The sequence below is a fragment of the Sinocyclocheilus anshuiensis genome, unplaced genomic scaffold (assembly GCF_001515605.1).
Source record: "Sinocyclocheilus anshuiensis isolate Anshui unplaced genomic scaffold, SAMN03320099.WGS_v1.1 scaffold69, whole genome shotgun sequence".
NCBI classification, from domain to species: domain Eukaryota; kingdom Metazoa; phylum Chordata; class Actinopteri; order Cypriniformes; family Cyprinidae; genus Sinocyclocheilus; species Sinocyclocheilus anshuiensis.
This window is the reverse complement of record NW_015537933.1, coordinates 62,787-77,901: the sequence shown is the minus strand read 5'-3', so window position 1 is coordinate 77,901 and position 15,115 is coordinate 62,787. Positions and strand designations below refer to the sequence as shown.

Sequence of the window (15,115 nt, the reverse complement as noted above, 5' to 3'; positions counted from 1 at the left end):
AATGCGATTGTCATGCGTATCTTGTCAGTAAAGCCTCTGTGATTAGTAGTAAATCTCCAGCACGTGCTTTCAGATGGAGCAGCGTTTACTACACAGAGCCGTAATTCACTGACAAGCAACGCAAAATCGCGTTTATAATCGCAGACGATTTAATCGCGCGATTATGAAATCGAAGAAATCGTTCTGCGATTATGAAAGCTGTTTGCGTAGCTTGTCAGTGAACTACGGCTCTGTGTAGTAAATGCTGCTCCATCTGAAAGCATGTGAAAATACCACATTTAATAACGTTTTTAACTCACTTCATAACATCAGTTGAGTGTTTAAAATAAATCCTTCTGTGAGATGATGTGGCTTCTTACACAGAATAAGGCACGCAACATATTTCATAGTATTCTAAGCAGTGATAAAGGCTATGTTGATTAGCATTGCATTATTATATACTTTATTATAATAAAAATTATAATAAGACAAATTCAGATAAACCATATATTGTCATAGTCGTGTGTTTATTAGTCACGTTGAATTAATGAAAGCAGTTAAATCTGTTTAGTCAGCAACCGCTATAGGGATTTCCAGGGTTTCTTCTGCGAGGTGTATTTGGAGTTTCAGTGCGAGAGCGCCCTCTGGCCTTCGGAATGGCGATTTACTGTTGATCACAGAACCGAATATCACTGAAAGATACGCACGAGAATTGCAGCTTCTGCCTAATCGCGATTTATCGCCTTTGCGATTTAATTTTGATTAATCGTGCAGCCCTATACGAAACCATGTGGAAAAAACACACAGAACACCCTAGCAATCATATATAAACACTCTGGCTACTACCATCACATTAGCATCATATCCAATTTCTTCCCAGAATTCCTGTCACAAAAGATCACATCAGCTTCAGAAACTAGCAAAGATGTAGGCAGTGTCTGGGGAAAATTGTTTGTTTCTCTCTCAGAAGTGTTTGAGTGGAGTACCAGTAGTGAAAGGCTGAAATGTCTTCATTGATCCCACTCAAAATTCATTTACCTTCTCAAAACAATTCCCTGAACAGGTTTTCTCTGTCTTTCCCTTTATAAATTCATAAACGCAAAAAACAAAATCAATACATACACACCTCACCTGTCTTTCACCCAACAATCTCTTATCTGTAAAATCGAACATCATATGGAGAACTCTTTGTTTAAACATGTCTTGACAACACAAGAGGTCAAAGGGTTATCCAGTCTGTGAACAAACTGTATATTAGGCATTCCTACTCAATCTCTGGGCTCTTATCAGACTCAAATGTGTCTCCCTGTGCCAGAGAGCACATTTTCTCCACAGCAGGCCCTGTTTTTAACAGGAACGATACAAAGGAAAGATATTGTTGGAATTGCTTTCAGAACTAAATTTTCCTGTTGAAGAATGATAAAACATTAACAGCCAATTATAATACACCCAACTATAAAGAGCTTGAGCATTTAAAGCGGTAGACCTTACTGAAGTGCATGCTTTTAATAAATGGAATGTTATGGTGGGTTTGTGTGGATGCTAATATAGTTAACGGTAAAACGTTATCGTTCATGGTGTGAAGAGTTTACATCAACGTTTATGAATAACATGAACTGATAAAGATTTGATAGCCTTTTTATTTACAGAGTTAAAATGTTAAAGCAAATGACTTGTGTAAACTTTGATTAATATGGATTTCTTTTACATTGTCTTGATTAACTTTTTAAGCACCAAAGTTTAGGTTCTGTGGAATTTCAGTGGAAGGACAAATCTCTCAGGAGTCATTAACGACATCTTCATTTGTGTTTCAAAGAGGAATGAAAGTCTTAAGGTTGTAACAACATAAGAGGTGAGTAATTGATGGCAATTTTCAGTTTTGGGTGAACTGACCCTTTAAATTCCATTTTCATTTTCAAATAACTGAACATTTTTGTTATACACTATAAAATTACTTGAGATGACCATCTCTTTACTAAGGTCTAGTAAATCTACACAGATGATACTATAGTGAGTTTGGGTGCGTAGGAAATGACCAATCATCTTGCTGAACTGGCTTGATGCCAGAGCAGTTCTGAACAGACAGGATAACTAGCAAGACAGGGATCTGATGTGACTCACATACGCATGACCAATAAACACTTCTAGCTACGTAGTACAGTCACCACCCACTTCAGCAACCAGGCCTAACAACCAAATGAAAGAGAATTGAGACTTGATTCACTCAGGGGAACTAAATGACAGCGTTAACTAAATGGATGTTGTTCAGTTTAAATAGGAGTAATCTGTGCAATGTGTGGGCAGGCATTCCAGCTAAACAATTCTCCTTTTCCATTCTGCTTGCTGAACTCAACACTAAAAGGGCACGCAAGACACGATGACATCTGAGCAAACAGCAAAATGACAGTTTAAATGAAAGACAGATTTCAGACTGGTAGTTTCCAATTAGACATCCAAAGAGCTTCTTTCTAGCCATGTGACTGTTGTTTATCTGTAACATCATAATCCAGGGATGCTGCCCTTTTAGACAACAGCTGCTGCTTGTGACGTTCCAGTCATAAATAGGCGTGCTGAGAAATTTGATATGGTTTCTATTGTATTTGATGTAAACGGCTTAATAAAAAAACTGAAGGAAAAAAAAAACTGCATACCACACTCCTGGCTCTAGTATTATGTAATTTAGATCAGCAATCAGAATGCAAGTTAGAACAACGTTGACAACACATGCATTAGGATACTGTGTGCATTAACAGAGACTCATGTTTTATCATCTGAAAGACCTCTTTAATATCACATTTGACCTATCGGTAAGCCCCTCCCCTCGAACTCAGACATCTTTAGGTTTCAGCGCCATAGAGAATCACTGGAAGATCCAAAGCTCTCATTGGTTTGATGGTGTTTGCTACAAAATAAGAAAAACGATGTGCCTGGGGTACTTGTAACTAGGGCTGCACGAGATCGCGATTCGACAGAAGCTGTGATTGTCATGCGTATCTTTCAGTGAAGCACGTTTCTGTGATCAGCAGTAAATCTCCATCCAAAGGCCAGAGGGCGCTCTCGTGCTGAAACTCCAAATACGCCTCGCAGAAGAAACCCAGGAAATGCCTATCGCTGCAGCTGAATAAACAGAAGATTCAACTGCTTTCACTGATTCAGCATGACTAATAAACACACGACTACGGCAATATACGGTTTATCTGAGTTCTTATTATTATAATTTTCATTAAAATAAAGTATATTTATAATGCAATGCCTTTATCACTGCTTAAATACTATGAAATATGTTGCGTGCCTTATTCTGTGTAAGAAGCCACATCATCTCACAGAAGGATTTATTTTAAACACTCGCCTGACGTTATGAAGTGAGTTTGGAGTAAAAATATGGTATTAAATGTGGTATTTTCACATGCTTTCAGATGGAACATTCGATTAATCGTGCAGCCCTACTTGTAACACTGATTCCAGGTATCCTGAGAGGATGGGCAATGGAATTTATTTTATTCCATTTTCTAAATCCAACCAAAACAGAGCAAAATGTCTGTATGCATTCAACTCCAATCCCAAATGAAGACGAAAACGTTCAATTTCTGCTTGTCATACTCTCATTAAAGGGGTCATATGATGCTGCTAAAAAGAACATTAGCCAAACAAAGTAGTTTCGCTTTCACAACGAAGCACACAGCACCTTCACGACATGGCGGCGGCAACAATACTACAGCGAGAATAAAAGTTACGCCTTCTTTCTTTGCGTGAACATTTGGGCGGCGTTATGCAAATCTTCCCACATAGTGACGTAGATATGTGGGGGTGTGTTAGAATGAGCCGTTTTAGGTAAGTGTGGCTGACTCTTAACTTTTATAAAGAATATCTCTTTGGATTTGAGACTTTAGTCTTTGTAACTTTACAGATCTTCTATATGCACCAAGAGCTTGTAACACTCCAAAGAGAAAGGAAAAATTGAAATCGCATCATATGACCCCTTTAAGTTACCATTTTCATCTGCTCAATGCAATCAGAATGTTAATGTCATGTTGTTCTTCAGCAAGGAATCTCTGGCTAAAACTAGCTAACGTTAAAGTTAGTGCATCCATGCTAACGTACAAACCTAAATATCAAACTGTTTTCACGTCATGTATAGTGTAGGTCAAAAACACATAAACGAAGGTTTTGCCTCTCCATATTAAACTGGTTAAATGTAAATTAATTTAATCTTACACTGTGGTACATGAACAGTGTTGATCCGGGATGTTGTTATTGTGATCGTGACGACTATAACATGAGAGGCTTGATTCTCCTGTTTGCATTGTGATCAACCATTCTTGATTCCATTTCTTTTTTGCTTTTTACCTTCCAAAAATGTCTGTAGCAGCAAGAAAACTGATCTGTTGTCTACAACATGGAGTAACATCCATAAATCATTCATAAATACACTCTAAAAATGATTCAGAGGACCTGTTACCACAAATTAAATGAATGAATGGTTGCAAGTTAAAAACTCTAATTTAATAATTTAATTCAACCTTTAAAGTTGCCAACATTATATGTTGAGTTATCTTGACATAATAATATTGATCATTACAACTTAATATTGTGCATAATGTAAACTCAAATTTCTGCATCAAAAGTTTCTGTTGTTGTAACTCAGAGAGTAAATGTTGAAATTAAGCGTTATTTAATGTGTTTTTTAGTGAAGGGAAAGACCTGTGTTTAATGCTGTTATGTTTGACATTTGAAAGAGTTTCTGTAATGTTGAAGCTTTTGTGGTTAACATTGTGCTGAAGAGTAGACCACATTAAGGGAAACACTACATTGAGGCTACATGCAAAGATTTTGTTAATGCCAGTGCAAGAAACATCTTACTTGTTCATTAAATATACATGCTAAATAAGTTACATTGCTCATGTGCTAATATAGCTGTGGATTTGAACTGAAAAAGATCATGTTAATTGGTTCCAGGAAATCCAATACTTGGAGCAACTTTATTTATTTATTTATTTTGAGTAATCAACTTTTCAAAATGTTTATATTACAAATTATTATTCTAACTCAATGTAGCTGTTGGTTAAACATTTTCATTAGAAGTTCTCAGAATAAAAAATATACGCAAACTGTCGCGTTATTTTAATTTATTTTTTATTTACTTTATTTATTTTTAGAGTGTAGACGAACTGGCTGCCAGCCATGGAAACATGGCGACGGTAATTGGTAGTGTGAACTTTTTTAAAATCTTAAAATTTAGAATTTTTTAAAATCTTTATGGGAAAATGTTTTTTTTTTTTTTTTTTTAAACCTCGGGAACCAAGGCCAATGGTTGGGCGCTTTATAGTGAAGAAAATAATGGAGTGGAAATAGAGCGGAGTGATACTGAACGCTTTGAGTCCGGAATCTCTCTCGCTCCGCTCCACTCGTATACTCAGCTCCAGTCCAGCTTTTCAGTTTGTGTAGCTTGGTGACACAAAAAAGTTAGATGTTTTGGCTTCTTTTGGAAATATTTTCACTGGCAAAGAAGAAACATATGTACTAACTGGCCACATGCAAATCACTCCATATTAACAACAACTTTCTATAAATATAGCGTTCATAGAACTGCTGTACTAAAGCAACATCAAGACTTCCTTGTGTGATATGCGTAAATAATGGTCTCATCGATGTCAATTCATATTCCTTCAAACGAACTTACTTAAATGAAACAGAACTCAATCAAATCTCCGGAGCAATTAGCAACCCGAGCAATGCAATTTCTAAGCAATGTTGAGCTTTAGAACTGATGAGAGTTCCAGGGGAGCGCTAATGTAGGAGTCAACGCATCTGTTCGAACGACCATGGACTAACAAATTCCCAAATATTGATCCTCGACATACGGGGCATGCATGGGTCCCAGGTCATCTGCCAATAACTTTATGATTGACAAACTGCACCTTGCACAACCCCTGCATTCACCCAAGTGCGCCACAAACATACTGATATGATACGCCTGGTTGTCATGTTGCTGGAGAAGGTCTTCATCAATTAGTCTGCCTTTGCACGGGTATGTACTTACTTGGCGTGGTGGTGCTGGACTGTGAGTGATTTCCCATCGGCCCAGCCGTGTGACCGTCGACCATCGTCCACGGATGAACACGGACACGGACTGGAGTGTCCAGAGACTCGTGAGCTTTGAGCTGTGCTTACATTCACAGCTAACGTTAATGGTGTTTCCTCATTCTTATCACTGCTATGAGAAACATCCCACTCTTAAAGTTGTAACCCCGTAACCTCGCAGCGCTGCACCACACGGTCAAATGCGACTCGGATTCAAAAGCAGAAAAATCCTCAGGACAAAAAGCGTTTGTAAAGATACGTGTCTATACAAAACTGTCCTGTATATGCATATGGTGTCCGTTTGCATGCATGCACACAGTGCGTCTCCAGTCCTGCAAGGGGCGGCACGCTTCTACATGTGTACAAGAAGCAAGAAACAGTGGAAGAGAGAACCCGGAAAAAGTCTAGAAGCTCCCACATCGTCAGCTTCTAGTCCTATGCTGCGTCTCAATGTGCCTACTTGTATTGTTGATACATTATGTGTCATGTATGCAAAGTTGTATTTCATTAATGTCATCTCTGAATTGTTTGCAATAAAAAAATAAAATGAATAAAAAAGTCTCAATGTGCCTACTTATACTACGCCCTTACATTATGTACTCTTTTGGTGAAGAAAAAGTACACACTTTTGAGTGTGTAGTAGAAGAGTAGGCAAGCTTTGGGACATACTATCACGTCTTTAACTGTCGCACCTGTTACACGCACGCTGTCACTGTAAACTGGCCTGTCAATCATCTTGTCACACTAACATCCTCCACATTTCATTTCATTTAACTTCCTACCGTACTGGAGAGAAAAGAAGTAGCACATTGATCTGCCAGTCGCGGGTCTTTCATGCCGAGAACTCTGCTCATATTTTATGCATAATGATGCATTTAAAAGTTAACGACCAAATGGATGTTTATAAAAGTTCACATTGCTGTTGCAGATGAAATATAACACGGATAACAATAAATAAATATTTTTTTTACCAGGTTAAATGTTGATTATTTGTAACTCAAACCCCTTTTTGTAAACCTCTCTACCTAACCGTCGATCGCGCGCATCCGCCACGTTTGTAGTTTTTCTAACGCGTTTTATTCGTGTTTGTAGTTCTGGACCGAATCCTTCGCCAAAGCGCAATGGATTGTGGGCAATTTTAGCCATTAGAGTGTGCACAGATCCACACTTCAAAAATCGACCTGAAATAGTAGACCATCCGGGGACTTTTGGCATACTCTTTTCAACATACTATGCTTTGGGACACACTATTCTAATCTCATATACTATTTAGGATGGATAGTATGAACATTGAGACGCAGGGCTAGCCCTAGTGTGACAAAAATTACTCTATATTAATGTGCGCATGCCCAGCAGACGAAACTGTGTACCATCTAGCCTTAACCCTTCTAGTCACACAGCAAAATAGTGCACAGAAGCAAGATGTTGTGATTTCGTGTGGCAAACACTATTCACAAACAAACATTTCCAAAGTGTATTTCAAAATGTAACTTATTTTTGCTAGAAATGGAAATCACTGCAGGAATCCTTAATGCTATTGAACAAAAAAGATTTAAACCCTATGCTAAAGCCATGGAGAAATCCTTAACAATATAATGACCCTTCAGAATATTATGGACTTTGAATTTGTTTCGGGCGAAAAGGAAGACAATTTTTGTTTCATTCTTTTCAGAATGTATAATTTAATATGTTAATGCTGTGTTTAATCTGCACTTTTCGATTATTAACGTCTGTTTCAAGCTGCAACTTTCATAGGGTTAAAAAAAAGGTTAAACGTCTGACACTCGCTAAGGAGGTCATGGTTTTAGATATGTTGTATTTTTATAAACAACGCTGGCTTATGATTTTTTATTTATTTTTTAATAAAAGTAGTTCATGTTTGTAATGATGCTTGATATGTGTTCAAGCTTCAAACTTAAGATATTTTACACTATATTATAGATGTATACTATAGTTATGTCCATTACCGCGGGAAGTAGGGGTGCTGAGGGTGCTGCAGCACCCCCTGGAGTGTAGCCCACGAAAAAATGGGGGTGCTGGGGGTGCGGTGTTAAAAATAAATGAATGAACAATATGTAATACAACATAAATAATATTCATTTTATTAATTAGTATATTCATTAAAATTAATTGAAAAAAGTAGCCTAAGTCTACAATGACAAGAAGCAACGGTTAAATATGAGTTAAATTGAATCAAATTGACTGTGAAAGTCGTTTCAACTGATTAAACGTATTAAACTGACTTAAAAAATAATTTGTTGCCATGATTTTTGGATTATATTATAACCTGTAACATGTCTCTGCCGTTCCCAAATTAAGAATTAACAACAATTTCTACAGACAGCAGAGAAAGAGCGAGAGCGTCTACCTCAGCAGCAACTAATCTCGCATTGTACACATTTTTTGCATATGGGCCCGGGGCTGACTTGCTACGCCACTAAATAAGACTGATGTACCCGCTTTGTAACACAAATAAATGTAAGGTTTTTGGATTTTCCCCTTACTTTAAATGCATGATTATGGCTCATTATTATTAAGCGAAAAAAACAACAACAAAAAAACATTAAACTTTGAACTTTTATTAACAAAATAAATAAGGATATGTTTTACTCGCGTTTAACACAAATAAATAGCCTATGGATTTCCCCTCAGGCTACCTTAAAACGTTCGTAGTTTGTGGTTTATTATCTTATTAATTAAAACACATCAGCCATAAAATAGTACAATGGCAAATTCGCATATATTACACATCTACCTTGCATTGACAAAATGAATAAGATGGATAATAGCCGTTGTAACCCAAATAAATAAGGTCTTTTCCCTTATTTAAAACGAATGCTTAGTTTGTGGTTCATTGTTATTTTTTAAATGAAAACCCAGCAACAAAGACACTCACTTATAGGCTATTAAACGAATAAATGAAAGTTTTATTAACAAAAGTTGCGCTTTGGATCCGCCATCATAGTGTCAGTTTTCTCGCGTCACTCTTGTCACGTGCCCCCCTAATTTCACTAGATGTAACACACTGATGTTAGGTTTATTAAGTCACGCCCAACTGTTCTAGCAGATCCAAAAATACAAGCATTTAAACCGGTGTTAGTTTTCTTGACGTTCATGCGTGGCTCAGCTAATTAAGCACACGCTAGTGTGGCTCTGAGGACACGTGTCTTTGTGAAGACAGAGCTCCTTGCACTCATTGTCAAATCGGCTCTGTGGCCGCTCCAGGTGAATTGAAATTATGGCCGGAGAGAATTCATGTTTAGCTTTCATTAAAAAAACAAGTGCACAGAGACATTTCATCCATACATTCATCCGACGCTACTTCAATCCATCATTTCTTCTCAATCATCGCTTTAATCTTCATCTTTTCCTCCAGTTTTGCTCAGCTATATAAAAGAAAGAAAACAAGAAATATGTAAAAAGATTATAAGTGTGCACTACTGGTCAAAGGTTTGGGGTTTTAAGCATGGATGCATTAAATTGGAATAAATTACATAGAAAAAAACAATACTACAATACAAAATTAAATTGTAATTTTTCTCAAAATCAAACAAATGCATCCTTGGTGAGCATAAGAGATTTTTTTTCAAAAGCATAAAAATTATTTAAAGCTGCAGTCCGTAAATTTTGCCTCTTTGTTGCCATCTCTGTTTGAAAACCTGGAATTGCAGTTACTCGCGGAATTAAAGTGATGTGACGTGGCCAAGTATGGTGACGCATACTCGGAATTAGTGCTCTGCATTTATCCCATCCAAAGTGTACACACACAGCAGTGAACACACACACACACCGTGAACACACACCCGGAGCAGTGGACAGCCATTTTTTGCCGCGGCGCCCGGGGAGCAGTTGGGGGTTCGGTGCTTTGCTCAAGTCGTGGTATTGAAGGTGGGAGAGAGCGCTGTACATTCACTCGCCCCCTACAATGCCGGTACGAGACTCAAACCCGCAACCTTGGGTTATGAGTCCGACTCTCTAACCATTAGGCCACGACTTCCCCACTTCAATTACCTAGCTTGCGTAGGTTGTACTCTGGCACGGCTCCAGTGCGGATTAATCTAATGTTTTGAGGAGTATGTGTGGCAGTCAGTCACCGCACCCATGTGAATCCTATACTTAGGGTTCTTTCACACCTGGCTCGTTTCCCCCTTAGCTCGGTTAGTTTGGGCATATGTGAACACGGCAATCGCGCCCGGATCCGCGCCAAAACAGTCGGTCCGAGATCGCCTGAACGCGGTGGTCTCGGCTCGATTGAAAACGGACTCTGGAGCGGTTCGGTTGTAGTGAGAAAGCAATGGAACTTTGACCAATGAGAGAACAGTTTACTCGCGCGTGACTTGTATTAACAAATTTGGTCCGTTTAGAAACTGCCGTGTGAAAGCGAACCACACCAAGAATAAAAAGCAACATTGTAATAATTTTAATACCTGTTTCGGAGCAAAGCAATCGATCTACAGGTGTGAAAGCACCCTTAGTAATCACAGATTCTAGCCTACGTCTTGGAATATATGACCCAAATAAGAATTTTCACCGGATATTGTAACAAGTAACAAGTCTGCCACGTTAGTTCTGACCAACTGAGGTGCAAATTATTATTATTGTTATACTTTATTCTCAGATTATTAATGTTAACAACATCTGCATTGCATGACTATGAGTATAGTGTGTGTGTAGATTTCAAGTTCTGTACAGTCTAATATCTAATTGTCATACCATTCGAATTTCATACCAAGAAATTCTTTTAACCCAAAAAGCAAACTATGCTCCCTTCGAACTGGTTTTCTTTAAAATACAAATCTTTGGAATCCCAGGCTATCTGTAATCAGAAGCATTTAAAACTGGAATATAATTTCATTTCATTTACATGTGTTTCATATAATATTTCTGGATTACAATCCGCCATCAAAATGATTTTTTGACATTTGATTATTCCAGTTGCTGTGAGAAAAGGCTATAAACGATCATCCACCTGCAGGATCCTCACATGCGATAGCCTAGTAGCCGGGACAACTTCTTTATGTTTACAGACGTGACGTAATGACGCAGTGCCATACTCGAATTTCCCGCGAAAACCTACCCGTACCACTCAAATTAGAAAACATTATTATAAGCTAACCGTTGTGAATCTGGCTAAAGTAAAGCGATAGTTTTGAACACTGACTGGTTATGTACTTGCTCAAATATTGATTTTGGATAATTTTTAACCAAAAAAAGTTACGGACTGCAGCTTTAATAAAAGTATTAATATCTTTTAAAAAATGGACCACAACCTTTGTAGTAGTAGTAGTGTTTCATTGTGACACTGTCGTTTTAAAAAAAACTACAAACGGTGTTTATAGTCTAGTATGTCATTGATATGATTACATGAATGTTTTATTCAAAATACAAAGGCCCCAAACATTTGAATACTTTAGTCATACATAATCTGTATTCCATTATAACAGAATATCAAATCAAGCAGCATCTACAAACAGATGATGCTAGATATTTTGTCAAAACTTTCTGAATTACTTGAAACCAAATTCTACAAAGGTGAATTGTAGTGGATGTAAGTTCACCTCAAGTTCACACAGGTATCCTATAGCAGAGAAACCACAGGTGGACTTCATATGAACTATGCCCAAATACTTCTGTCTATTGTTTTATTATATAAAAAGCACACATTTCAAATTTCTGTGAAATGTTTGTGCTGTTTTTCTTTAAAATAAATGCCATTTGGTTTGATTTTTTAATCTAATGTCACAACATTCAAACAATTTAGAGTGCAAATGCTTCTTGGGGCCACTGTATATTATATCTTGTACATTCTATATGTATATTATATACATATAAACTGCTTACATGCTGTTTGTTGGACAGAGAAGGTGGCAATGTATGGATAAGATCCCCATGCAAAAGAAAAAAAAAGACATTTTAAAACAAGTTTATGAACATTTAAGAATGTGCAATTTTATTTGACATGTCAAATGGCATTTGTAGTAAATCTTGTCATCTTAACTTACCTTAATAACATCTACCCAGTTCCAACCTCTTGGCAGTTCACCCTTATTATCTGTTCATTGCAAATAGCAGTTTCACATCAGTGTGCATTCAAACAACAAAGCCAAACTTTTTTATTTTTTTCCCAACAATACTAACCTGTTCTTCCAATCAGTTTCCTCTTCTGTGCTTTGGTTAGTTGCTCTTTCTTCTCCTTCTTCTTACTGACAGAGGTGGAATTATTCATGACATCGCTGTTGGATATCAGGGTCTGAGAAACAATAGAGTCGTTACATTATTTACAGGAGCTGTGACAAAGTCATTGTGAACAATCTGAATGCAGCAAGGCAGTTTCCATAGCTACAAGAGACCTTCAACTGTTACAGTGATATGCTGCTGTATTCTTTGAGGTGAAGTGAACGTATAAAGATATAAAGTCAAATCAATCAGAAAGCACTATCCAGAGATCGCACAATACATTCAGAGAGCCCAGACACTTAAAGAATACAGACCACAGCGGATGTCACAGGCTGGTGGTTTTCCATGAGTGTTTCCTGGTTTTCTTTGGCCCACTCAAAAAGCGTGTACATCATGGCAGTGCCCAGGTTGGCCTCTACCTGTTCACTCAACTTCGAGAGAATGTACTGCTTTGTCTCCAGGAATCTAAAAAAAAGATGTTATTCTATATAAATCTAATACACTACACTATTCAAAATTTTAAATTTAGGAAGTTGTTTTTTGTTTTGTTTTTCTCCTTAAAGAAATTAATCATTTTATTCAGCAAAGGCTGCATTAAATTGATATGTAACAGTGAATTTTTTTAGTGTTACAAAAATTATATTTCAGATAAATGCTGTTGTATTTTTTTGTCTTTTAATTTGTCATGATATGAGGACCAAATCAAAATATCAGAATGATTTCTGAAGGATCATATGACACTGAAGACTGGAGTAATGGCTGCTGAAAATTCAGCTTCGCCATCACAGAAATTAATTACATTTTAGGATGCTTTCTAATAGAAAACAGTTGTAAATTGCAGTAATATTTCACAATATTACAGTTCACTGTATTACTGATAAAATTAATGCAGCCTTGGAAAGCATAAGAGACATCTATCAAAAACATTTAGAACGACTGTGTGTGTGTATTAAAAATATAACATAATAATCCAACACATCTAACTCAAGAACAATCTATAAACTTAGGTTAGAACTTTTCAGCCACGAAAGCCACAATTAAAAGCTAACACAATTGCACTGAGAACAACTTACATTCTGTTGTTGAAAAAAGCATCTAATGATATGTGCGGGGCAGTTTCAGGATAGCTCTCTGGCCATGACACTTCTAGCAGGAAGGATTTGGAGTCATCAAGATCTCCTATCTACAAATAAAAAACGAAAAGGCACAATTCAGACACAAACCATAGCATTACCACAAACTTTCGTAGATGATGCAAAAAAGGACCATAATATTACCTCATTATACCATCACCACTGCTTTTTACAAGTTCGTACACTAAAGTACAGAAATAAACCGAGGACTCCTATTTATTTACATAAAAATTATCTTCTTTTCTGCATTTAATTTCTGCTCTAACTTGTTTACTAAACCAGTTGTCTTACTATATAACCAGTGGGCTCTATGACAAATCGCTAATAATGTTCCTAATTTGTAAATCACTTTGAATAAAATACTCTGTTAAATGCATAAATCCCCATAAAACTCCCCCCATAAAAAAAATGGGGGAAGTCGTGGCCTAATGGTTAGAGAGTCGGACTCGTAACCCAAAGGTTACGGGTTCGAGTCTCGTACCGGCAGGGATTGTAGGTGGGGGGAGTGAATGTACAGCGCTCTCTCGAACCTTCAATACCATGACTGAGGAGCCCTTGAGCAAGGCACCGAACCCCCAACTGCTCCCCGGGCGCTGCAGCATAAATGGCTGCCCACTGCTCCGGGTGTGTGTTCAACGGTGTGTGTGTGCACTTAGGATGGGTTAAACGCAGAGCACTAATTCCTAGTATGGGTAACCATACTTGGCCACATGTCACGTCACTAAATGTAAATGATCCTGCTATCTGTACACCATAAATAAAACATCTATGTAAGCCAAAGTAAACAGTGTTGGGTGTGTTTATTATATTTGTCACACCACTTAAGTATTTGTGTGTGAAGCAGTTCTTACCCTGAACTGGAAGGAAACAGGGCTGAGCTCTTTAAAGCAATCATCTCCTTCATAGATAGAGCGCAGAGCCTCCAACTCCATCTGCACATGAACACTTCAGACTGTCACAACACTACCATGGTATTACAATGTTTTATACATGTACCAGTATACTAAAAATTCAGTGGTATATAAAAATGGTATACATACAGTAATAGTACCGTACCATGATACAACCACTGTAATTTTTGTATAGTGTTAAATGTTACATTTCAGAACCAATGTGGGTAGAAGTGTAAAATGTTACATTTCAGAAATAAATATAAACATAAACATAAAGTTCATTAAGTTTGTGATTAGGTTAGAATACACAGCCTTTATTAAACCTCCACACTGTATTTAAATGAGCAGCTTTTAGCTCATGTGCGTTAGCTTTAACGTTAGCTGTATCTCTCTCACCTCCTGGTCTTCATTGGCAGTCATGTTTTTCGCCAAACCAACACTTTAAACCAGTCATAAACAGCGTTGCTGTACCAGCGGACTCTGACCAAAATAACGTTTAGACATTTAAGAATATCAACATGCTTTGGTGTAACTCTGCTATGCTTTTACAGTCTCCAGTCTACACAACACAGAAGAATGTCATCTCACAGGAAACAGTCACATTACTGCCGCCTGCAGGACTGGAGAACAGAAAGAAATACACTGGATTTACACTAGATGGCGGTAAAACACTATGTCATTGACTGGCATTGCCTATTGTGGTATATTTCAAGTGGTTTATTTCAAGTATCAAAAGATTGTGGGTAACGGCGAATGAGCCAGTGTAAATAACGAAAAGTAAGAGGGAAAATATAAAAAATGTAAGAAAATATGCATCTATACTCTTTAAGACCTCTCACTGGCCAGTTACAT

At 37.3% G+C, this 15,115-nt stretch overlaps 2 protein-coding genes across 3 annotated transcripts in view; both read right to left on the bottom strand.

Moving 5' to 3' along the window:
* The window catches only part of rell1 (RELT like 1), a 33,606-nt gene extending 27,109 nt beyond the window's left edge, over positions 1-6,497 (bottom strand). For both annotated transcript variants that reach the window (XM_016446838.1, XM_016446843.1), the window contains exon 1: positions 6,020-6,497. In XM_016446838.1, the coding sequence (XP_016302324.1) occupies positions 6,020-6,083 (64 nt within the window). In that variant the 5' untranslated portion in view covers positions 6,084-6,497. The remainder of the gene's footprint in view (positions 1-6,019) is intronic.
* A 2,901-nt stretch (positions 6,498-9,398) lies between these two features.
* Positions 9,399-14,854, bottom strand: LOC107658349 (RWD domain-containing protein 4-like). Its single transcript, XM_016446853.1, has 8 exons — positions 14,660-14,854; positions 14,222-14,302; positions 13,311-13,420; positions 12,552-12,702; positions 12,199-12,310; positions 12,063-12,112; positions 11,902-11,904; positions 9,399-9,446 (listed from the first exon to the last, which is right to left on the bottom strand). Exons 1-8 carry the CDS (start codon positions 14,681-14,683, stop codon positions 9,414-9,416), a joined length of 564 nt encoding a protein of 187 aa, XP_016302339.1. The 5' UTR covers positions 14,684-14,854; the 3' UTR covers positions 9,399-9,413.
* Positions 14,855-15,115: the final 261 nt, after the last annotated feature.